This window comes from Gymnodraco acuticeps, unplaced genomic scaffold, assembly GCF_902827175.1.
Source record: "Gymnodraco acuticeps unplaced genomic scaffold, fGymAcu1.1, whole genome shotgun sequence".
NCBI classification, from domain to species: Eukaryota; Metazoa; Chordata; class Actinopteri; order Perciformes; family Bathydraconidae; genus Gymnodraco; species Gymnodraco acuticeps.
In genome coordinates, this window is record NW_022991538.1 from 397,465 (window position 1) to 422,142 (window position 24,678).

Below are 24,678 nucleotides of genomic sequence, written 5' to 3' on the forward strand. Positions count from 1 at the left end.
AACATCATATGTGTAATTCGTGGCACAATTCAAACGGGATCGAAAGATAATCTTTCTCTCTCCATTGACTTCAATACAAACTTTTCCCGAAATAAGGTCCCATGGAGCTCCCCCGGAAAGGGAGGGACTTCGCCTCTATATAACACACACTTACAAAGACACACACCCTGTGCTGCTTTGCCTCACTTGTTTGACACACCTCTATCAAAGGGACGCACTTTGAGCTTATTATTTACCAGAGGATTAATACTAGGGTAGTGGGAACGGGAAAACAGGTTGGAAAAAAAGGGATTCGCCTGGGATTCCACTATCAGTTTAGTTTTTGGAAAGAAAATGTCCTCTATTTCTTTCAATCCACGCCTTACCTCAAAGCCATTCTTCTCTGACGGCACCCACACCAGCCTCTTAGCCGCCCAGTCGGCCTGGCTGGCGGCGGAGATCGTAGTTTTGGGAGACCCTGGCGCCGTGACCCCCGATGTCAGTAAGCGGGTGACATCGTTCACACCGCCCCCCGTTGGCTTGGACATGGTTCTACTGGCACTGTGTGAGGGAAGGAAAAGTGACAAAAACAGTTGAACATTAAAGAGCGAGCCGGTGTTGAGAATTTATTTTCTTCACAGGCCTACTGTCTTGTTGGCTTAAATCGGGAGCACTGGCGATGATGACTGACGATGAAGGACTGACGGACAGGGACACTGATGTGATTCTGTGTCAAGACACACACACAAAATGTATGTGCAGCCACACATAAAGAAAGAGCAGTAGTGAGCACGTAAGTTGCATGCAGGCCATTTCCAGCTGAGATTGGGTCAGAGATGGCCTAATTGAAAGACAGCAAATCAAGGAGAAGAAGGGAGGAAGAAGACAGAGAGATCCGAGGGTGGAGGGGTGGAAGGTGGAGGGAGAGCGAGATACATCAATCGACTGAGTAAACTGACATGACAGGCAGAGGGGGAGGAAGAGGAGGAAAGGGTGGGATAGCAGTGAAAAGAGAGGCTGGAAATGGACTGAATATATTGTTAACCGAAAGAAAGCGAAGCACCCTTCCTTCTACTAGGGGCCGCTCAGTAGAGATAAAACTCTAGTGAAGCCCCCCACTGAGGGCTAGGAGACACAGTGAGGTGACAGTAGCTAGAAGTGGAACATGAAGAAACAGCAAGACATCCTCCAGTCAGAGACACTGTAGCGCGAGAACAAGGTGTTTCTTGATTTAGTCTGACAACTAAGAAATAATGTTCAGCTGGGATTTTGTGAGAGAAAGATCTCTGGAAGGAGGAGACACTTTATTTTGAGGCTAGTAGGAGTGACATCGTTTCAGATGGGTTAGCTGTTGCTAGATCTGGAAGCCACATAAGGACCATTCAATGGTTTCTGTCACCCGTGGACAGATCAGATCATAAGGGGTGCAACATTTAGTTTATTTAAAGAATCAGCTTTTTCGACAATCAATTTGTGATTTACGTAATTTTTCACAAAAAATGGGAATCATTTACTTGTCACAGCTTCTCAATGTGAGTGTTAATCATATTACAAATACAGTTAATAACATTCTGTGTGTTAGCACAAGGCTATTAACAACCCTGCAGCTTAGAATCTCACTAAGCGACTTATTACACAGTTCCACACAACTCTTATTCTAGGAGAACAGAAAGATCATTCTTCCAGATAATGAATCTGAATTTATTTTGCCAACCGAGAAAGACACAAGGTTCAGGGGGAAGAGGCATGCTTGAGTAAAAGCAAATGTCAACTTTGATCAGACAGGTATTTGGGTCGGCCAGTTAACTGTTAGGCGTCTCCATGCCTCTGCAGGTATGTCATCTGGCTTGATTCCTGCTATGCATGTCACTCTCAGTTTTTTCCACTCTGTCTGTACCTGACAGAGCCCGGTCCCCAACCCTGCCTTAACCATACCGGTTACTGCAATACGACTCAGGGTGTGGAGTCGACTCGATGACAAAAGAGTTGCCACCACCCAGCCGCTCAGTATGGGAAATATGGCATCAAACGGTTGAGCATCTGATTTGAAAGGCTTGCTTTACCATAGTGTTCTCTTAATGTCAACAAATCCAATGAAAAGACCAACACCAGCAATTCGGTAGTCCATTTGAAATACTTCTCTACTTTGAATGTAAACCTGAGTGTTTCTAAGTTATTCAGAAGCTGGTCATACAAATATGTGGTTTTGAGGCTTTTGATTTAGTGCAACTGTCACATAGTTTTAAAGCAAACATAAGTAAAAAGGCAATTGTTGGGGAATACTTTCGGCAAATTATTTTCATACTGTAGTAAGTTTGTTTATAACTGTTCATTTGTTTATTTGTATGTATTTTTGTAAATATGTTACAACTATACATAGCTTCGGCAATACTGTATGTAGATATGGTCATGCTAATAAAGCTTTTTTGAAATGAATTGAGTATTTACTTCACCAGGACAAGTATGTGGTTCTTATTGATAATCTAGTTTTCTTCTCAAAGGTATTGGAAATGGATGAATCTAATAAACGTTTTATTACACACATGCATAGCACAGAGCACATGTAGCCTACTGGTATTAGGAGGAGTGGGCAGCTACTGCACAGCTCCCGGGGTTAGGGCTAACCATTGAAGAGCGTCCTTGTAGCTGACTGATGTGTTTAATGGTTATTAGACAAGAGTGGAGGTCTGTGTGCATCGGAATAACTATACATCAGGCTTCGGCTATACAGACATGACTTCATCATGAATGAATTTGTGTTAGGTTTTTTAAACAATGAGATGAATCACCCTTATTACTAATTCAGCTTTAACAGTGATAATAAAACAAGACTTAGCATGTCATCATTTAAGCTGCAGTGTGGGCTGCTGCTGCTGACTCCCATCCCATTGATGCCAATGATTCACCTAAAGCAAATGCTTCACACTCACTCACACAAACACACCTCACAGGTTGTCGCAGTACAGCCTGGACTGACCATCAAACTCATCCTGCAGCAGCTGGAGTTGCCAAAAGCTGACCGCTCTCCTCCATAGCAACACCAACAGCAGCCCACGAGACAATACCTCCAGCGTCTGAACTGAGGACATTCAATGCGGGGGGTCTTGTGGGGGGTGTGCCCCTGTATATGTCTGTGTGGGTAATAAATGTGTGGGTGCCTGCGCGTGATTGTGCGTGTGCTAAACGGGTGGGGGAGCAAACAGGAGACGCCTTTTTTCTTCAGCTTTGCATCGGTGATGGTATATTGTGTCATATGCGCACTTTAGCGGACAGTGAGCTGGTATTATTAAGCCATTGTGGCTATGATGATAATTACAATGCGGCTGCATTACACTATAGCTGCGGAGTGACCCCTACATATTACCTGAGGACTGTTACTACAGCAGAGAAACTGACGAAAGCAACCACACCTTGAACATAAGACATGAACAATCACATGAGCCCTAGCCTGAAATTGGTGGTGATCCGCATGTAGCAACAGCAAAGCCATTCTCGCTGAGAAAAATAGCCATTATTATGATGTGACACAAAGATCACAGTAGGCCAATAGGCTTAATAATAATGATATGGGTCAAAATCCCTACTAATGTGGCCATTAGACAGATTCAATGTCCAGACTTCAGGTCGTCTGGATGTAAGCCCCCTCTGTGAAAACGGAACGTCTCTTGTCCCAATACGTCTCATTATTAGGGTGTAATGCCACCGCATTTAGACCAACCTAGCGAGGTTAGCCAGCTACTCTGAAATATGATACGTGCAGGATATTACACCGGCTAATAACGAGTTGGATTAGAGAAAAGGGAATTAAATCTCTCACCTTCAGGTTCGGCTCAGAGTGTTGGGTAAGGCTGTGATGCGAGGAGAACCGGGGTGAGGCTGTTTCGTGGGTATGTTCCTGCCTGAGAGGTGTGTGTAGCTCACCGCATATGCGGCTTTTATCATTGCACCGCTCTGTCGCTGGAGACCGCACTCACTCGGCGAGAATAAAACAGGGAGCAGTGAGGGCAGGGCGACGGCTTCAGCCCGGGAGACACTTCCTGATAGCAGACCAACCAGGTTCGAGGAGACGGTTTTTAGTCAAGCCTTACATAGCAAATATTCCAATCAAAAGCCACAACAGAGCAGTAGACCCGCCTAATGAATACGACGTGATCTTTCCGCCCCACAACTGGCATGAAACGGGTGCAGCAACGAATGGCGTTAACAGCAGCGCGACGACCTGCACCATTAGCCAATGATAACTGACAGGGGGCGTGGCTATCTGTAACTGACGTGACAAACAGCCAATTGGAAGGCTGCAGCAGGTGCCTGTGCGGCACTCTCGCGCTAGAGTAGTGAGATTTGCGCGCCCTTTGTTTACCACTGAGTGGCGGTGAGGGTCCGCAGACACAGATCTCAGATCGGATTTATTTGAATCCCCAAACAAACACAACCGACGGTTAGCTTTGAAAGATCTGATCCCAGGCGCGTAATACAGATCACATCACATTATCCGACTGTAGCTGGGGTACCAGGGTTCCAGGGCTATCCTTCAATATACCTCAACTTTTCATTTTTATTTATTCAGTCAAATTAAACAATACATGAAAAATAATTCCCTCTCACTGTCACTAAAGTAAGCCTATGAGGCTCTGGAAAAGATAAATGTTCCTATAAAAACTAATTGCAAAAGAAGTGTATGTGTTAATGACCATTTTCCTTTTAATGGCAGGTTCGTTTTTTTGTTCTCCATATGATATAAGAAAAATATTATTATAGGGTTATTAATATTTTCAGAAGGTGTGTTTTCTTCTTCTGACTTCTCGGCAGTAATCGTTACACAAAAGGTTATAGGTCATTTAGACATAGACCTACGTTACAACCAACACAATAAATATAATCTATAAGGGTTAATTGTCATTGTATAATTCTGTAATTCTGTCTGAATTGTTTGGTTAAGGTTTAAGTTCACATAGGCCCCTAAGCAAACATAGATGTTTAGTGTGGTGATAAATTACACTTTACATAGATGATATGTTTTAAAATGATCAGTAGCTTTAAGGAAAATCAATGAAGAAGCAAACAATAGCAATTCAATCCCTGTGTTTTATTTGCTCTTTAACACAGTTCAGTTTCATTTGGAAGTGTCCCATGTCTGAGGCAGTTTTGAAATTACATTTCAGTGGTGAAGCAGAAAGGTTTCCTTTTATCTTTATAAAATTGACCTAGTATAGCTAGCTACAGCCTATATTTGTTTCATCTTATTCATTTATTAAAAATGGATATCATGTATTTTACTCTGTGTATATTATACATACTTGATGATATAAAAAGTGTGAACTGTGAGAGTTGAATCCTAATCAACCAGTGAAATAACCCGAATAACCTATGTGTTATTGGGGTTTTGAACAGTGCTATCGTAAAGTGATGGTGCAGAAAGTTCAAGTTACAAGTGGAGGCAGGGTGAGAGACATGACCCACCATGCTTCCTATAAATAGTACATGGAGCCATGAAGGAGAAGTGTAAGAGAGGACACAAACCTAAAACAGCATTAACACTATTCGTAAAAGTTAATATGTTATAAACACCTCAAACCCCCCTGAGGTAAGAATCTTTCAATAATAATAGTGAAACATTGCGACCGATGCATTGAGGTTGACGTGCTGATCCAGCAACACTACTGTGATGTTTAATTAGTGATACAAGTCTCCATATAGCCCACTACTTTTGTGCAAAGAACAAGTTCCCAGGATGTGCGTTGGACAGGCTGATTATTGGTCAACATTTAATATCATGTTTACTCCTCCTGACACTGAGTTGCCTTAACCAACACATTCTGTAATCAAATACTTAAAAACTCTGGTGGTTACAATACCTAAAATAAACAAGAGCATTCCAAGTGTTTTGCAATATAACTACAAAGTGCAAACAAATAAATACATCATAGTCTCCAATACAATACATCTGAAAGTCCCTTTATGTTCTCAGTTTATGTTCATAATGAGACTTCTCTATCACTGAGCAGAGAATAGGCATTTTTGTCTACTCAGAACAACATCCTGCAAAGTGATTGAAAAAACATTCATGCATTAGAAGCATTATGCAAATACACACATAAGCTTTAAGCACATTTCATATTAACATACCATCAACTGCTACAGATGAAGGGCCAGTTGCAAAATCTCTGGTTTGTTAAGAAGGCACCACTCACTACACTGTTCTCACAATTTGTTAGAGAAACCAAGAATTAGAGTAGGGGGTCATTTAATGTAGTGGGCACAAACATACTGAATACTTTTATATTAAGCTGGTGTATTTGCCAGTTCAATCCACATCCACTTGTCCAGATGTTAGAAAGAGGCTCTATTTCTCAAAGACGAAGAACGACAAGCCACGATCCCCATCGTTACGTCAACGATCTATATTAATTAACTAAACTGGACAACATCATCTGTCATTGTTTGACAATGACTAAAGCTACAATGATTCTTCTGACCACATGGCATTCAACTCAACACAAGTGTTGGATTAAATGAAGCAAATGTTACAATCGTTGACATTTTTTTTGCATTACAAATAGGAGAAAAAGACAAAAGTAAGAACATGACATGGAAAAGAAACCGCTTAAAATTGCTGCTACTTTTCAGCTGTTTCTCCATGTCCATGCTGTTGCTCTGCTTTGGCTCTGCAAGTAGCCTTAACTCAACTATATTCTCAACAGCTCCCCCAAGCTCAAAGTATCACAAAATATACACTATCCATACTTACCATATGAAATAATAACAGTATAAATGATAAATCAGCATCATAGTGGGTTACATTCCTGAGTTGTACCTCAGAAGGTACACTTTCATTCATTTCATACAGAAGGACCTAAAACAGGGGTCAGCAATGCCAGCAGATCCCAAAACTGGAGGTGCAGTTACATGGTAGAGCCACCATGGGATGCTCTTGTATATTGTGCCACACAGGCAGTAGAGTCAGGTGGGCATGTTGTGGTGTGATGGGCCAGATGTTAGTCTTGTCAGACACGTTTTCAATGATCGTGAAAGATTGCCAGGACCAATTAGACAACTAAACCAGTGTAGTAACCCTGCTCCCCAAAAGAGTGACTCAAAACCTCCCACTGTCTCTCTATCTCTGTCCATTTCCTTAATATGTCTCTGAGGTATCTAATCTGTATAGTAGCACTCATCTCAATCTTGAACATTTAAAAAATGTCTAGGCGATCACTTGACTTGTTCCTGCTCTGGACTTTCCTTACCTCTCCAATTGCAGTAAACAATGCCACTTCGTATGGTGCATCCCAACACTGGCCCCATTTCCTTGGTTTGCCCATTCCTATATCCGTTTTACCCTCTCTATGTGCCTGTCTTTTAAGCCACTGGGTCAACTTCCTCCTCTATTCTCTTAAGGCCTCCTGTCCTACAGGTTCAGTTGTAGTGGAGATGTTCTGCTAGGGATTGCCTTCTGGTTGGAGAGGATGGAAACTCGGGGTCTTTTCCAGGCTCTTTATCGGAGGAGATTAGCTCCAGAGCCACTTCGTTCTCATAGCAGAATGACGAGCGTGAGCCGTGAATGCACTTCTGCTCGACCAACTCTTTAGCGCTGCATGAAGGGGTGTCCGGGATCTCATATGTCCGATGAAAGAATGAGTAATCCACCTGGAAAAATGGCAGAAGACTTTTTAATACGCATAAGGTTACAAGTTGAGAGTCTAAACCCAGGCTAGCAGCTCTGTGAGGCTGTATTTGGGTATAGCAGTGCTATTCTCACAATAATAATATTGACATGCTGTTATTTAGAAATTCAATGGTACAGTTTATGTGTTCAACATCTAAGTGTAATATGTTAGCATGCTAACATTAGCTATTTAGCACTAACCATGGGTACAACAAGTGCAACTGGGGCTGATGGGGATGTCAGATTAGTTATCCGGTCAAATGTCAGTAAATGCAAAAGAAAGTTGATCCATTTTCTTTGTTTCGGAAACTTGAAGTTTTTGTCCACAATACATTAGTTATGACACAAATATATTATCAAGATTGTTACAGATTCATTGAATAGTATAGACTACTAATCGATTCATCTTTGCAGCTCTATTTTGCAGACCATAAACCAAAGTAATGGACATGCCCTAATTAATATGCAACATCCTTTCCCCCCCCTGTACAGTTCATCTCTACTAACTTCCTTTCTGACCTGGTAGCAGTCTTTCCTCTCGAAGAGCACTGGTTCGAATCGGTGTCCCCAGGTAATTTCAGAAGCCAGATATGAGCTACGGCACTGTGTGGTCATGGCTGTGGCCTCCACCATGCCCTCGAGTATGACCACCACCTCCAATTCAGAATCATTCTCCAGAGTCTTTCGGTCGATCTCAAAGAAGGGTGACTCGTCATCAATCTCATGGACTATTGTCACTGGCGAGACCAAGAAGATGCGGTCTGTGCCATTATCAAAACCCACATTGATGTCCATATTGTCCAGCGGGAGGAACTCTCCCTCTTCTGTCACCCGTGGCTGAAATTGAGAATGGAGAAAAGTCACAATTGGATACATTAAGCCTTAGACATAGCATGTTGTTATGCTGCACATTTTCATATGTGGAAAAATATTGAATTGAGGCTAGAACCTATTTAATAATTAATCAAATTAGCAAGAAGCCGGGGTCACGTGATCAACCGAAGTTAAATCAAACCTTTATTCTGGCTATAAAATGCAACTCAGTTGTAAAGAAAACGGGGGATTAAATCGGAAACCTTGAATATTGTCAATGGACATTTTAAATACACTTTAAAATACACCATCCCCAAGGTCATCTTTAGAACATTTCTGAACCTGACGCAAAACCCTAGTATTAGGTTACTTTAGTCATACATAGGCTTAACACTCACCCAACTCTTACTATGGAACAATATCCAGACCCAGCCTTTAGAATTGTATTTCTTTGATCCTCGCAAACTTAATCCCATCTGCCCAGGGTGAACTTTGATATGGTCATGCTATTAAAAGGGATCAAATTGTCTATACTGTAGTCCCAATATTCCACAGAGTTTACCCTCCGGACAGCTCTGGCAGCATAAACAGTCATACACAGCGTGGATGATGACAAACATTCAGAAACATAGGAAACATGTTTTAAAGTACCCAGACTGTATGGTAAACATCAGCATAATCACAGTACAATCACCTAACCCACATACAGCAAAGATAAGGGGAAATGAGATGACGAAGGACAATGGCTCTCAGTTAAATAATTGTGGGCAAGTTAATCCATGGTAAATCTTCCTAACCCCTGAGGGGAAATAAAACAAGCTCTCATTAACTACGGTCCACAGAATACAGGCCAGATGGTCTAAGCGCTCTCTCTTTCTCTCCACTGCAACCTTTTTCCCTCTACCGCTATCTCTCTAAACAAATTACATTTTCTTTTTGGTAAATTGGTTTACGTCTGTTTTAGCATCTCCAATTGACATCATGTAACTTAAAATAGAAAAGCTTTCCTTTCCTTGATAATTACCAAACCTTCTGGCGTCTCTCTTTCCTATCATGGTAATGATCTCCCTTCACTTACCTTCAGTAGTTGTGCTCGAACATGTGCTTCTACCAGGTGGCTCTTGCGTAGGTTTCCGACCCTCCACATCATACAGAGTTTCCCATCCCTCATCGCCACCACAGCTGTTTCAGAGAACACCAGTGTCTCGTTGCGCTTCTTGGGCTTAGCAATCTTTGCCATAACTGCCCCGATGATGAAGGCGTCGATAATGCAGCCCACAATGCACTGCAAAATGACCGCAATCACCGCCAGGGGACATTCTTCGGTCACACTTCTGAAGCCGTAACCAATGGATGTCTGCGTCTCCAAGGAGAATAGAAAGGCTGCCATGAAGCTGTTCACCTGGAGGAAGCATTTCTCCTCCAACACTGCCTCTCTATCAGACTCTCCTCCGGACTCGGCCTCTCCTGATCCTGGAGAGGAACCTGAGCTGGGGGTTAGCCGAATGGAGAAGTCCCCATGCATGGAGGCAATGAGCCAGAAGACAAATCCAAAGAGTAGCCAGGAGAGAAGGAAGGAGAGGGTGAAGATGACAAGCATCCAGCGCCAGCGGATGTCCACACAGGTTGTGAAGAGGTCGCTGAGGTAGCGCTGGCCCCTCTCGCTCATGTTGACGAAGGTGACGTTGCAGCGTCCGTCCTTGCCCACAAAGCGTTGTCGGGGCCTGCGGCTGGAGCGACTGGAGCGCCTGTTTCGCCGGCGGTTGGTAGTGGAGGGGGAAGAGAGCGATTCCTGGTCCGAGGATGAACGGACCTTTCCTCTTCCCCCTACACTACTGCCTCTTGCACTCTTTAGTGCCGAGCACATTCCTCCTGCTCTCACCCCGCCTTCTCCTGCATCTCCCCCGACTCCAATGGCACTCTGCCTCCGTACATTGTTGGTGCTCTGGAGTGGTAGAGGTATGCCGTTTAGGGCATGGGTCGGGGAGAGGCTGGTTGGGGTCGCTGACCCCGTTGGACTCCCCCCTGCCCCAGCCGTATCGGCAGCACTCTGTGCCAGCCTCATGACCTCCTCCTCCTCCACTGGCCCATCAACCACAGCACTGAAGCGCCGCTTCACACGTGCTGCTCCCATCATGTATAATAAAGTGTCCTCCCTCGTATGGTGAACAGTAACTGTATTCCTCAGTGTTGCCTTGATTTGATTGTTGATGTGCAAGTAAGCTCCTTGATACTATCAGTTCAGTGTGTAGTGCTAACAATGCAGTCCGTCTTTCAGTCCTTAATGAAGAGAGAACTGCAAGTCCAAAGAGGCAAATGGTAACCAGAGGATAATGCCCTCCAAGACCATTGATCAGTCACTTACTTTCCCCAAAGTGTAAGTATCTCCCAGTAGATTCTATCTTTTCAGTAATAGATTCCACAGCAAACAGTGTGGGCTTTCTTGAAGTAGGGTTCATGGGTGCATCAATAAACAACAAATATCCTTAAATCATACTCCCTGAGCGAGCTGAAAAGAAGAATGTCAGCAGCAGTCCGAGGAGTCTTATCACTGTGACCCACAGTTTACAATAATGTCTAGGAGTGGTGTGGCTTGATTGATCACGAAAGCATGCAGGATTGGTTCAGTTCAAAACAAGCCTCAAGCAGGTATAAGGTAACACAAGCTTTAAACTGATAATGCAATCGGGTAGCAGGTTGAAGGATGACATGTAAAGGATATACAGCTTGATACAGGGTTCTTACTGTGACAAGATGCATACAACACAGATCAATGCAAGAAATTAACTTAAAATGGGATGATATGATAAAAACATGTTCAACATGCAGTCAGAAAAGAAAGAAAAAACATGCCAATTCTTACAATGAGTTTTCTCCAGTTTCACAACCCCTTGGTATGGGCATGAGGAAACAAAGAGTACAGTTCTTTCAGTACACTCAAACGCCTACTATCATCAACGACTATTCAGTGCAAATATATATTTGATAAAGCATTGAGGATACTACAAACAATAAGTGTTACATTTCAGTTGTCAAGGAAATGTAAGCTTTGTCAGCTTTGTCTTTGTCAGCATCCCAACTTGAAGAGGCATGTCTGGTTTGTTACTTCCTGTTTGATCATGTCACTGCTTTTACAATTTCACATTTACTTTCCAATGGTCTATACATCTGTATGAAGGCCATTGTCAGTTTGTTTGCGGGATGTTTTACTGACTGAATAATATTGACCTGAACTACAGTGGTGTTATTACCTGCTACACTTAGTCTTTCAGAGCAGACATACCTCATTACAGCTCAGCATTAGGGCTAAGAAATCGCATTTACCTGACAAAAGATAGGATGAGAAGAAAAGAGAGAGTTTACTTTGATCAATCTCCAACACTGCTTAAGTTTTAAGCTTCAAGTCACATTGAGAGTAAAGGTAAGAATACAGGTCACCTGAGGAAGTGTTCTATGATCGAGGCGGGGCACCAAAGTGGATAGATCAGGTGTGTGCCACAGAAGAAGAAGTGCTGCGAACTAAAGGGGCTGAGAGCGTAAGTGGGCTTTTGGTTTGTAGTTTGTACTCATCATCGGTGTTTGAACTAGGTAAAAAAAGGCAACCTGAACATGAGAGGATTTCAATAAACAAAATAGAAGATTTTCATTGTCAAAAACATGGATGAGCATAGAAAATTCTTTAATATAAAGTCCTAATTCTTGAAAACTGATTTGAAAATGTGTCTGAAAATCAAAAGCTATGATTGTATATTTAGTATTTACCTTGCCCAACCATTTCAGGAGAACTCTTCCACATATTCCTGACAAGAACACAGAGTTTCACATACTTGTTGGAAAAGTAGACTATACACATAACCCTGCACTGTGGTGAGTACAATCCACTGCTATAACGGTACAAATAAAGAAGCCATTTTCTTCAACCAGTTACAGCAGGGAAGACAAAAGTCTACAACAAATGGAAATGGGGAAAGAGATCCCTCCTGAAGTGTGAAGTGACATAAGGGTTCATCTTGGCTTATGTTGACCTCTCTTTATGACACATGTTCAGTGTAAAGCCATTGATCTTTGGAGGAAAGTCAAGGAAAGAGTCTGCTGGTTTTCCGTACTCTTTACCAAGATGTTGCTGTTTGATTTTCCTTTGACAGTCTTGAAACAAAAAGAGAATAGCAATTAAAGGTGAGGTAAAACATTTAAAACTGCTGAAACAGATGCTTCAGTAGTTATCCTTTTGTGTCAAAAGAGACCTTTCTCTCTTGAAATCACTGAATATATTCACATTTGATATCAATTCAAATGTTAAACACACTGTAAACAGTATAATGTACCTTTTAGTTACGCTCTTATTCAGTCCTTGCGTTGGTACTGGACGCGTTAGTCATTCCTTTTCACTTGAAGAACCAAATTCCATCACGACAAAGGAAAACACGTGCCCAGATGTGAAAGCATGGAGCCTGGGAAGAGAAAAGGACAGAAATAATAACATCATTTTCTATCTTATGAAAACAATTCTGTACCTTAAGGGCAGAAATCAGTATCAAAGCATACACCATTTTAAGCTTGGGCATTCTGAAGTGCAGCTGTTATTCATCAAAATATATTTCTATGTACTGATGGATGTAAGTTCACAGAGAAAACTGTCCCGTTACCAAAAAGGACTGACCTGCAGTTAGGAAACCAAGTGGTACAGGATGACCTTTCTTTGATAAACAAGTATTGGTGGATCAAAGCCAATGGACTTGAAGAATTGGAGGGGATTTCCTTGGGCCAATGTTGAGACTGGGAATGTAGTTCAGATGAAGGACTGAGATAAACTGGGCTGGTTGGGGGGAAGAGGTCGTATGTCTTGCAGGGGAGATGGCGATATGCTGTGGATTACAGCTGCGCTCGTGACTTTGGTAATCTCACCGGTGGTCTAACTAATCCCTTGAGGATTTACGTAAGAGCCACTACACAAGGTGGCAAGGATATCATAAAGTATGTTTCTATTTATACACATAGAAGATATGAATATGATGTGGGAAAAAGTATGATATACTATTGTATGATATAAACCAACAAATGTCACCGTCTAGAAAGGATGACTTGTAAATACAGTGTTTAGCTTGAGTTGCTTTCACTAGAATTTGAAACATGTCCTCGTGTTCTACATGGATGAATACAAAAAACAGCATCCTTTTGGCCACTGTAATTGAAAGAATCTGCTGCTTAACTGTCAACTAATGTGTGGACCATCATGCTGGTGGATGTCATAAGATCTGGCGATGAGAGGGCAGATGAGAAACCACTCATTTAATGCATGAAAAGGCGATAAAACTTCTAACAAATGTACTTTCTTTGGGTAAAAATAATGCAAACCAGTACAGGATTTGCATAATTATACTAAATAAAGTACCTAAACTTGTATTAATTAAACTGCTAAATGTAGTAAAAGTTGTAATACGTTATTAAGGTACCTTATTAACTAGACAAGAAATTGTAAATGGTGGAACAATATATGAAGTAAACTCAGATTGAACCGAAAGATCTTTTAAGGTCTTTCCCATGAAATAATAAAGACAGACTTTCCAAGGCTTATGTTGCTCAATGTTCAGTGAATGAACAGATGTGTGAGCAGGCAGTCCTGACCTTGAGGTCTCTACTGTAGCTCCTGCCAACGCTACACAATGAACACATTCTCAGGTCTGCTATCTCCGTGATTGGGTTGAAGTGTCGCTGGACAACTGACGACAGTAGCTGGAGGAGGTGATGAGGGATGTGTGTGTGTGTGTGTGTGTGTGTGTGTGTGTGTGTGTGTGTGTGTGTGTGTGTGTGTGTGTGTGTGTGTGTGTGTGTGTGTGGTGTGTGTGTGTGTGTGTGTGTGTGTGTGTGTGTGTGTGTGTGTGTGTGTGTGTGTGTGTGTGTGTGTGTGTGTGTGTGTGTGTGTGTGTGTGTGTGTGTTGTGTGTGTGTGTGTGTGTGTGTGTGTGTGTTAGCCTTATCCTGGTGAGGTGACAAATGTCTCAAATAACTTCTCATATAAGAACCTGCAGGGCTGTGTGGGAAAACACATGTGAAGCTTCACAGTGTCAGGCGATCAGAGCAGCTTCTGGTCTGCAGTCCTGCCTCGTTTATCATAAATGCTGAAACATGTTTTCTAATGTTTGATCTTCTAATGTTTGTCGGCCCTTCTAAAAACCAGATCCTTTGCAGCAAACACCAGACTCTTATTATGTACGGGTTGACACTTGAGGGCAAACCAAATACAATTACCTTCAACATTTTGTTTTACTTGTGTGAATATAGTTTTGAGGGTATAACAGTGTTTTGCATTTTATTGAGTACACATTTGACATATTGGGAGAGGCATTGATAATCACAACCAATCAGGTGGAGATAGGGTCATTAATAAACCGCTATAGGTCAGATCATCATATGTTTTTCCCCTCTTTCTTTTAAGTTGATTTTGGGACTGCCGGTTGTAAGAAATATTCAATCTGATGACATGACCTTGGGTTTGAATACATTATGATTGAGAATGTTCTGATGTTTTGTAGGGCTGCTCGATTATGGCAAAAATCATAATCTCGATTATTTGGGTCAATTATTGATATCACGATTATTAAAAACGATTATCCATTTACTTTGAAAACATCCATTTAATGAACAAATAAATGTGAACAGTATGTTTTTAACAGTTGATTACCCTGAACTTTAAGTTTAATTCAACTGAAAAAACAATATTTTATTTTTTTAAAAATCGTTTTATTTCGATTATGTTGTTTTCATAATCGTTGCAAGGCAAAATCACAATTGCGATTAAAATACGATGAATTGATCAGCCCTAATGTTTTGTAGTCTTTCATCTACAGATGAAATGACAATGAAAACAATATCTAACTTGCAACTCGTTCTATAATATGTAGCTGCTTTCTGATCATATAAAGTAGTTTATATCACAAATGAATATAAACTTTAACATGATATCCTAGCAATGAAAATATCAGAGAAGTTATTCATCATCCAGGTGATAATCTTCCATCATCCATTGTAGATTATATTTGAATATAGTCCCTGAGGTTTGAGCAAAACGGACCACAAGCAGCTGTCTGATTGTTTAACAACTCGCTGGTTACAATAAGCAAGCATTTCCAAACAAATGCAGGAACAGATCTACCTTGACGATCATTTTTAGAGTTCTTCTGCTAAACAACATAAATCCACTTTCATTACCACCATCTTTTTTCATAGTGAGTCTTCTCACCACGTATGCCGCCTCTCACTAGCACCTCCCATGTCCTCTTTCTATCCAGATTATCTGACCATATTAAGGTGTTATGTGGTCAGATTAGATTTGCAGGGAATATGATTTGAGTGTCATTGAAATAGACACTGAATAAACTGTGTTCTTCATTTTGTCACTCTACTTACTCCGCGTGTCATGGGATCAGCCCCATTTCCGGTTCTTATTTAAGAAAACACAAGATAATACTGATCTGTCATATTTAATGCATCATTAACTTTGAATGAATGGTTTCCCTGGAGGGAATCTGATCAACAACGCAGACACGATGTACTGTGTGTAATGAAACCCTAAAGGTTGACCCCCTACATTGCGATGTCACACTACACTGTGAACTCATCGATACTGGCCATTGATCGGCGCTGGTTAGAAACCAGGACACTGACTGGATCTCTCTCACAGTGTCACATGGCTCTATGCAAAATCTCTACTTTTATTTCATTTTAAATTCAAGTATTCTATTAAATGTAACTTTATAAGGCATATTTGTATGATGTTTAATGTGCACAAAGGGGGATACTGCAACAGCTGACATAGCATATCAAACAAATGCCCAGTGACTACAAAACGGCAGTGACCTTTGGCTTATTGCCTTTTCAGGTCAATAGAGTTCTAGTGAAGTGTGATATGGAGGCATCACTCATATGTCGCAGGAGCTGCAGCTGAACACCAAACAGTAAAGGTGTTACGTCATAACTGAACATTAGGTTGCATAATATTTTAAATACAAGCCAATTACTGAAAAAAGTGTATGGTTGAAAGGATCATAACAGTGTGTTGCATGTATTAAAAATACAGTTAAATAATTGTATTGAGTGTCTTTAGACAAATAATCCATCACATGGTGATATTTCTCCAAGTGTGTAAGTAAGTAGTGTTAATTATATCTTCCACAAAAGTATGAATTTGAAATGTCCAGAAACGAGTAAAATAAAAACGGATTGTATATGATTAGTGTTGGTGAATTTGGTATCCCTCCCTCACCCTAATCTAAACCGGTTTCAGACCTTAAACCAAATCTCAAACAGGCTTTTGGAGGTTTGTTGTTATCATGTCTATGGTCTAAAACACACATTGGTCCTCACAAAGATATATGTACAAGCACACACACACACACACACACACACACACACACACACACACACACACACACACACACACACACACACACACACACACACACACCACACACACACACACACACACACACACACACACACACCACACACACACACACATACATACACACACACACACACACACACCACACACACACACACACACACACACACACACTGTCTTGGTCTTTCTCTCTCGTGAAAACATCTAATAAGTGTGGCGTCACCTTGGCACCAGGCCTTATTCCATCTAATTGAAACTTTTCTGCCGCCACCAATCCCCCCCCCCTCAGCCGTGTGCAGTGATCGAGGTCATTGTGTGATGACAACTGAATGTTAATCTGGGGAGTTAAGATGTTGCAGGTTGCAATGTGCTGGCTGGAACTCTGCACAACACTTTTCCAATAAAGAAAATACTCAGAACATCGAGTAAAATAATTAAGACTTATTAGACTATTTCAATTAAAGTCACCGTATTACTTTTTTACAGCTTTCTCCGTACACCATGATGTATTTCACTATTCACACGCTATCTCTATCTGTCACAGAGGCTTTTGGTCTGACTGTTATAGAAATGTGTTTCTAGAAAGTAAACCTCAGCGTCATGCTAACCCCAGAGCTAAGTCAACACCAGTCTCACCTTGTATCACAAATAACACATTTGAACTTTCTCTTTAAAAGTTGCATTTGCAATGTTTGTTGTATTGTATTGAAGTGATTTAGATTGTTCTAGTTAGTCAGTATGAACTTTCCTGAAAAAATGGGGCTGCTGCTACAAGCTCACCCGTCTCCAGACATCCAGACCCCACCCCACAAGTAAACAACATACTATGACGACATCAGCTGTTTTCACATGATCTGCCAATGAAAAGCACAATTGAGTGATGCTATTTGGAGATGTTGTAATACCACTTTAAATGCAGCACAAAAGGATGTAAATTGCAGGGTGCACTATGATGCTGTCACACACACATACATGCCAGGTTCTGACGAGGCTTTCCATTTATAAAATACAAGTATGACTAACATCCTTTGAAACTGTAAATATGAGGTTTGGTGTTGCGCACCGTTCCATTCTTTATCGAAAGCATTGGCATTTACATACATTCATAATTTGTCATGTTTGCTAAGTGCCAAATGCGAAAATCAGAGCGGTTAAAATGTCTGGAGAAAAAGAAGATGATGCTGCATTCAATATCAAATTTGGAGTATTAATATTGTATCACACATACTTTTATATTGTTTAGCTCACATCTTTTGAAAATCCTGAATTAAAGTAGCTTGACTGAAGAAAAAGAAAAAATGAAATAAATCGTTTTCATATGTTTTAACCGACATGGATTTATTTAATTCCAGGAGACTAAATGGGGGATGACGTTTGAAGGACATGGGCATCAGGGAGCGTCTAAATAAATATGCTATCAGGTTGTATTATGGGAGGTGAAGGATTCGGAGACTTTTGGGCCCATAAAAGGGACTTAGCGCGTTTCCACTGCAGCGGGGTAGCCCCGTTTAAGCGTCCCAAGCGTCCTCGCTCTGGCCTCGGGCTGCCTCGCTGGCCGTCCGAGGCCGTGGCGCATTTCCATTACAGTTTAGGACCTGGGGTAGCAACGCAGTGTAGGCGGGGCGATCGGCTTTGTTTTTGTTCACATTTCGAGTTGTTCCGTCGAGCTCCCGCTGGATTTGATCATCCCCAATGAGATGAAGGAACGTCGTCACCTCCTCGGTCGACCACGGTGTGCTTTTCTTATTAGACGTAGCCATTTTTGTAGCTCATCCGTTAACAAAATGCTGTGTATAAAAATGCTGCAAGCTTGCTTCTAGATATATATGCGACGCTAGGGATGAACTCGCGCGCAATCTTGTGACGATTCTCTCTGACCAATCAGCAGTCGAGAGTGTTGACGTCACTAGTTCAGCCCTGGCCCTGGTCTGAGGGAACCACGATTTTATGAGGCCGGAAAAAGAGGGAAAAAGTACCCGCTGGCCGGTACTAGGCTATATGGAAACGCCACCAAAAACCGGCCTGGCCGCTTGAGGACGGTTAAGGACGCTTAAACGGGGCTACCCGCTGCAGTGGAAACGCGCCAGAGGAAGAAGTGTTGGACTTATTGTTTATTCATCTGTTAGTTTAATGTCTCCAAACTTTATGAAAGCAAAACTAAACTGGGTTACTCTTTAACATTGTTGGCTAAAACGTTAAATGTCTAAAGAACTGCTATGCTATGCATTGGTCAAATTTGTATATTTTAAATGATGGTTACCTAAAAACTATCAACAATAGAATAGCTTGTTAAGTTTACTGAAGCTTGATATACAATACAAATAAGGTCTTATAAGATGACCATGATATCTTTTAAAAAGAGAATCAACTGGAGGAGAAACTGATGTCAATAATCCCATACTTTGGTCAGACATATTTCCCCCATGTGTTGTGTCTCTCTGAAACCCCTTTAACCCACCTTTAACCCACTTGATTTTAACTCAAAGTTTGCTAAAGCAGATTTCACAAAGAAACTGCTGAAGTGCATGCTTTCCTATTCCCAATGTGAAATGTACATGTGTTTGAAAGCAGTCTGTCTCTCAGTTTTCAGAAGCATTACATCATTTTAAAACCTATTTAAAGATACAATTGTGTTTTCAATCTGTTCACACTACTCAAAAAACCAATCCAAAAAAAGGATTAAAGTCTAAATCACCAGTGCACACCAAGCTCTCTGCACCTTTTCTGCTCAGTACTCTGTCAGTGCCTCGTCCCCTACGTAACATCTGATATTATTTTGTATCTTCATCCTTCAGTCTTGGATATAAGGTAACATTTGCCAGAAGTTAATGTAATACTTAAAAGTTTCATAATATCATATTTTTTTTTCTTTTGGAGGAAAAAAGTATGAGCATCATTTTGTTTGAAAAGGGGAAATTAAATCATGTTTACGCAAAGAATCATATTATATTCTCGAGTCCCATTTGAAACCAATATTCAACAGTGTAAAGATTTCTACAGTGTTTATTATATATAAAATGTTTCCATATTTGCTATCATGAGTTAACATGTACACGTTTACCTGCTTCTAAATTACACTTTAGGGACACATGTTGCTTATTAAACAACCTTACTGCAATCGATAAAATATTAAAATAAAATAAAATCTCACCGGAAGTGACACTTTTACAACTTCTTGCGCAGTTAAATCCAGTCAGCACTTACCGGTCTTTATCATATTCCTCACGGTAATTCAGCGCGATGTGACGCCGTCAGTCTACTTTCAGTTCCTTCTTTTACAACGTTTAAAGCTCGGTTATTAAAAAAATTAAAAATAAAAGGATAAGCGATGATTAGAAACCGTGCGCGAGCTGTCTCTGCCTGGCGAGCCTGTCAACTGTCCGCGAGCCCTCAGGTGGTGGATGAGCGCGCTCACGTTGCGATGTTCCATACGATGCTGTCTGTCCCCAATCAAAGAGCACGCGCCTCTCCGGACTGCCACAGTGACATTGTCAAGGTTAAATTATGGTTTAGATGCGAAATACACACGCGTTATTGACCCAGAATCTGTCGTTTAGTTCATACATCAAAATATCTATATTTTATATTTAGTAAAACTTATAAACTTGGTCAAAATTATCACAGAAATGTCTTCTGAACTTAGTTTTATTTTAAAAATAAAGTTTAAAAAGTGTTCGTTTTATTTGATTGTTGATATAGCCTATATTCCTGATGTATTACATATTATTTTTGAATTATGTTGTATAACCTCCTATTTGTGTTGACTGTACTTTTGTATTTCCAGTTCTGATTTGAATTTTTTTAAAAGGTTGGAAATGAATGAAGTGCTACAATTTTTTTTATTTGAATCGATAAATACTGATGTTAATCTACTTCTTCTAAAAAAGAAGGTCTTAATATCCGTTTGTTTTGTCAAAAGCAAATGTGAGCCTTATACAACATGAACATGAAATACCAATACAGCTAATTTAATTTTGAATGTAATTGTTTTTTAAAGTGTGTGTGTGTGTGTGTGTGTGTGTATGTGTGTGTGTGTGTGTGTGTGTGTGTGGGGGGGGGGGGGGGGGGACTGATAGACAGGGTGAATGAGAGAGACAGAGCGACAGTGTGTGTTTACTAATACTTAATCTGATTTAATCTCAGTCAAGGCGCCCAAGAAGTGACCTATGATGTCATGAGCTGTGTCATTATATGGAAATAGAGGTCAGATTGAAGCTAAAAAAAACAAAAAAACAAAAAAAGTGACGTAATGCAGCAGCCACAACAGTCAGCTGCATTCAAAAACATAAACATTTGGATACCAATACCCGGTGGTGCATTTATGAAACACAAATCAATTTGGTAGATGATTTAAATCGGCACCCCGTATTGTTTGTGTCAAAACACTAATAGTAATTGACCCAAAGGAAACATTTCCGGGACGAGGGAGAAAGGGACGTGGGATGATGTCAGCATTTTTTTTAGATAATCAGGCAGACATGACAATAAAGATATGAAGAGGAGAAAATATACATAATCGCATTTTATTTCTCTTTAGCGTTAATACCATTCACAGAACTTCGGCAGCTACTCAGAAATATGAGCTGGTGTAAGATCTGAGTCAAACATTGATATTTAAGTTTACATTATCACAATCTCTGCTCATTTCCTGTCATTTCTCCACCACAAACTCTCCAATAAAAAGCATGAAAACACTTGTAAAACGTGGTAATCTTTGTTCACCGTGACTGGACTTCCATGTAAATAATAATGTTCGACTGGTTTGAATGTGGCAAATGTTGCAGCCAGCGTAGCTTAAAGTAAACAATGAGAAATATGTTCATCTGGAACAAAACTTTCCTTTTTACTTGTTTGAGTAGTAATGAAGCATCAAACCACCAACAGCGCTCGTTCAAACCGCTAAACAGTGAGCCAACATTTCCACTATTAAGTTCAACCATTGGCTACCTTCACCGTGGCGTGGTATTCACATTAAGTCATTTAAAGTACAACAGTAATTTGGAAACTTTATATGATGCCTACATTTGGTTTTATAATTTAGAAGAGATATCAGCAGCATGGTGGCAGAGTGAGGAGGCCGACCATCATTATTTGGAGCCTCCAAGTTGAAATGAGAGTGTGTCCGGAGGCATAGCATAATGACTCCATTATTATTATTATTGGATGTGTGTGAGGGCATGCAATACTTCTACTGAGCCACCAGTGGGCAGATTGAAACTGTTTTTGGCCTCCTTCAGTGGGCCTGCAGATACAGATCCTCAGTTAAGGACTTGAATGTGGTCAGTCTTAACTAGTGATTAACTGCAGGAGGACCAGGGGCTACACACCTGGTTACTGAGACCCTAATTACAAGCTGAGATTCAAAATGAGGAGCTGTGCAGATACTAAGGGAGAATCACTTCACACCTTAGGGTGTTTTTACGACCCTAAAGATGCTAAACAGAGATGACAAGAGAGAAACAATAGGCCTTAGACATTTGGCTTTATAGCATTCCTTCAAAGCAAGGAGTTTTTTGTTTAACTGCAGCATGCATGTGGACTATATAATGAGAGTTTTCTATGATGTAAAAGTGCCCTATATAGTCGATTTCATTACTTAGTTTTTACACCTCTTCATCACAGTAAATCATGCGAAGGACGTTACCAAACTATTCTGCTTGTAAAGCCAGAGTCCATTTTTCCTGCTGGCTGCTTTAATAACACTCCCTGTGTTGCGTGTGAGAGGCTGATCTGATTTCTGCAGATCGAGCAGCAAAGTCAGGCTCTGTGTCCTGTAACACGTTCCAGATTTTGTCGTGGTCACAAATCCAATCCTTGCTGATTTCAGGGTAAAGGCGTTTATTGGTTCAGTGTGTGGTGTCTACCCTCTTCAGACCCACTTCAGGGGCCAACACACAGATCCCCTTCACTCCAGACGTGACGTTGGGAGGCTTGAGCCCATATAGATTTCAAGCTAAAAGTGTACTCAGGTAAAGAAATCCTCTCATGTCTAGACTACAGCTGCGAAAGTAAGCAGGGCAAACTAAAATAAGATCTGTTGTCATCTTTATTATCGATTGAATCTGCTGATTGTCTTCTCCATTAATTGATAACTCATTTGTTTATATAATGTAATACTAGCAAACAACAACAATTCTATGTGTGTACTTCCCTAAAATGACCTTTACTTGTCCAATAAGCAGTCAAACACCCAAAGATATTCACTTAAACATGATGTATTCTAAGAAAATTCGAAAGCCTCAAAATAGCTTTATTTTTGCCCCTATTTAACTAATAATAACATCTTCATTTAATCTTATTCACAAGGTGGATGGATGCATGCAAATTATGTTTTAATATCGTAAGCAATGCACAAAGAAAGGACAAAATCTGGATGCCTACCCACGCTAAATCTCGCAGTGTACTCACACAGTACTGACTCTTGGCTTAGAGGGAGGAGGGGGGTTCAATAACTCATCACAAGTTGTGAATCAGCCAGGTCCAACAGCCATTTGTCACAAACAAGAAATGTCCGCCCATTTAATCAAGACAACGATACTGACGATGCAATGGGTAAGCTAATTAATGAAATGAATGGAGTAAGCAAGGACAGCCGGGAAGAGGTTAGGGAGCTGTTAATGTTTACGTGTCGGGCGTTTGTCAAACTGTGACTGCCCACTGATTGGACATGTTACGGCCCCTTCATTTGGGCAGGCTGCATAAATAGATGAAGATATACAGAATAATAAAGACTATTTTTTCAGGGGAGCGTGAGTGTGATCTCAAGCTTCATTTTGTTTTCACATGCTCAACCCCTTGTGGACTCCCAGTAGCACAAAGACACCTCAGGGAAGCTTTGGCCTCACGAAATCCTGACGCACGAGGTGCAGAAACCCCAGAAAATAACCTGAGACAGAAGCATTTTTATGTGACGAGGAGAAAAAATGGATAATGGAACTCTTTACTTATAGACCCCAATGTATTGTTTTATAAGAGATGTACACTGTGATACTGCTGTATATACAATTGAACTGAATCTAAAATTAAGCCTTTCCTTGCAGAAATATGAAACTCTCTCATTATAGTTGACGTAATGCTTCTTCTTAAAATGAAACTGAAATTGTTTGAGTTATATACATTTGGTTAGACTAAACCAGGAATATATTTACTGTTTTTTTACATTTTATTTAAGAAAATAATCAAAAGAATAGTTGATTATGGACATGTTAGTTGCATCCCCTTAGCGAATAAGGGCCAACCAAAAATAAATATTGATATTAAAGTGAATTAATTAAATATACTTTAAACTTAAAATGGCAATTTATAATGTTGGCAATTATGAAATCAGCATAGCCGATCCCCTTTGTATACAGGAATAATCACCGACCCAGTCCTCATTTCAAAAGCTTCATTCATAATAACATCACAGGGAAGCGGATGATTAATTCTCAATGCTTTCATCACTGTATATTTGCATATTTTATAGATGCAAGCTAATTAAAAAGGGAAAACACAAGCACTGCAGGTCAAAGCACTAGAACAAAGCCCATAGCTCAGGTAAATGTAATTAGAAATTATATAAAGTGTCCCCACAGACTGAGATTGATGTGTTCTGACAAAGTCAAATAAACGGCACAGTATGCAGACTCTTTCAGTCTCCTTTCCCCCCACTCCTTTTTTCCATGTTTGCACGTTAAAGTTAAGCAATATCCGTTCCCAAATGTCACAGTTCATAATGTCTCCTGCTCTTTCCACTTCTGTGAACATTTGAAACACAGATCACCTGATATTACTTCATTTTTGCCGTCGTGGCACTCAAGCATCCTTCTTCATTTCCATCCAAT

The 24,678-nt window shown here is 40.6% G+C and overlaps 2 protein-coding genes across 12 annotated transcripts in view; both read right to left on the reverse strand.

Moving 5' to 3' along the window:
• Positions 1–4,102, reverse strand: part of myh14 (myosin, heavy chain 14, non-muscle) — a 38,672-nt gene extending 34,570 nt beyond the window's left edge. For 8 of the 9 annotated variants that reach the window (XM_034197199.1, XM_034197197.1, XM_034197196.1 and 5 more), the window contains exons 1-2: positions 3,797–4,102; positions 366–540 (exon numbers count right to left, since the gene is read on the reverse strand). In XM_034197199.1, coding sequence (XP_034053090.1) covers positions 366–527 — 162 coding nt within the window. In that variant the 5' untranslated portion in view covers positions 528–540; positions 3,797–4,102. Of the gene's footprint in view, positions 1–365; positions 541–2,923; positions 2,943–3,796 lie in introns of those variants that run through there. The other variant, XM_034197192.1, reaches the window with a different exon arrangement.
• Positions 4,103–5,046: 944 nt separating this feature from the next.
• The window catches only part of kcnj14 (potassium inwardly rectifying channel subfamily J member 14), a 30,685-nt gene continuing 11,053 nt past the window's right edge, over positions 5,047–24,678 (reverse strand). Inside the window, exons 1-6 of one of the 3 annotated variants that reach the window (XM_034197203.1) lie at positions 20,060–20,240; positions 12,781–12,906; positions 12,218–12,601; positions 9,534–11,983; positions 8,162–8,479; positions 5,047–7,623 (exon numbers count right to left, since the gene is read on the reverse strand). In XM_034197203.1, coding sequence (XP_034053094.1) covers positions 7,393–7,623; positions 8,162–8,479; positions 9,534–10,592 — 1,608 coding nt within the window. In that variant the 5' untranslated portion in view covers positions 10,593–11,983; positions 12,218–12,601; positions 12,781–12,906; positions 20,060–20,240 and the 3' untranslated portion in view covers positions 5,047–7,392. Of the gene's footprint in view, positions 7,624–8,161; positions 8,480–9,533; positions 12,602–12,780; positions 12,907–20,059; positions 20,241–24,678 lie in introns of those variants that run through there. The other 2 variants (XM_034197201.1, XM_034197202.1) reach the window with 2 other exon arrangements.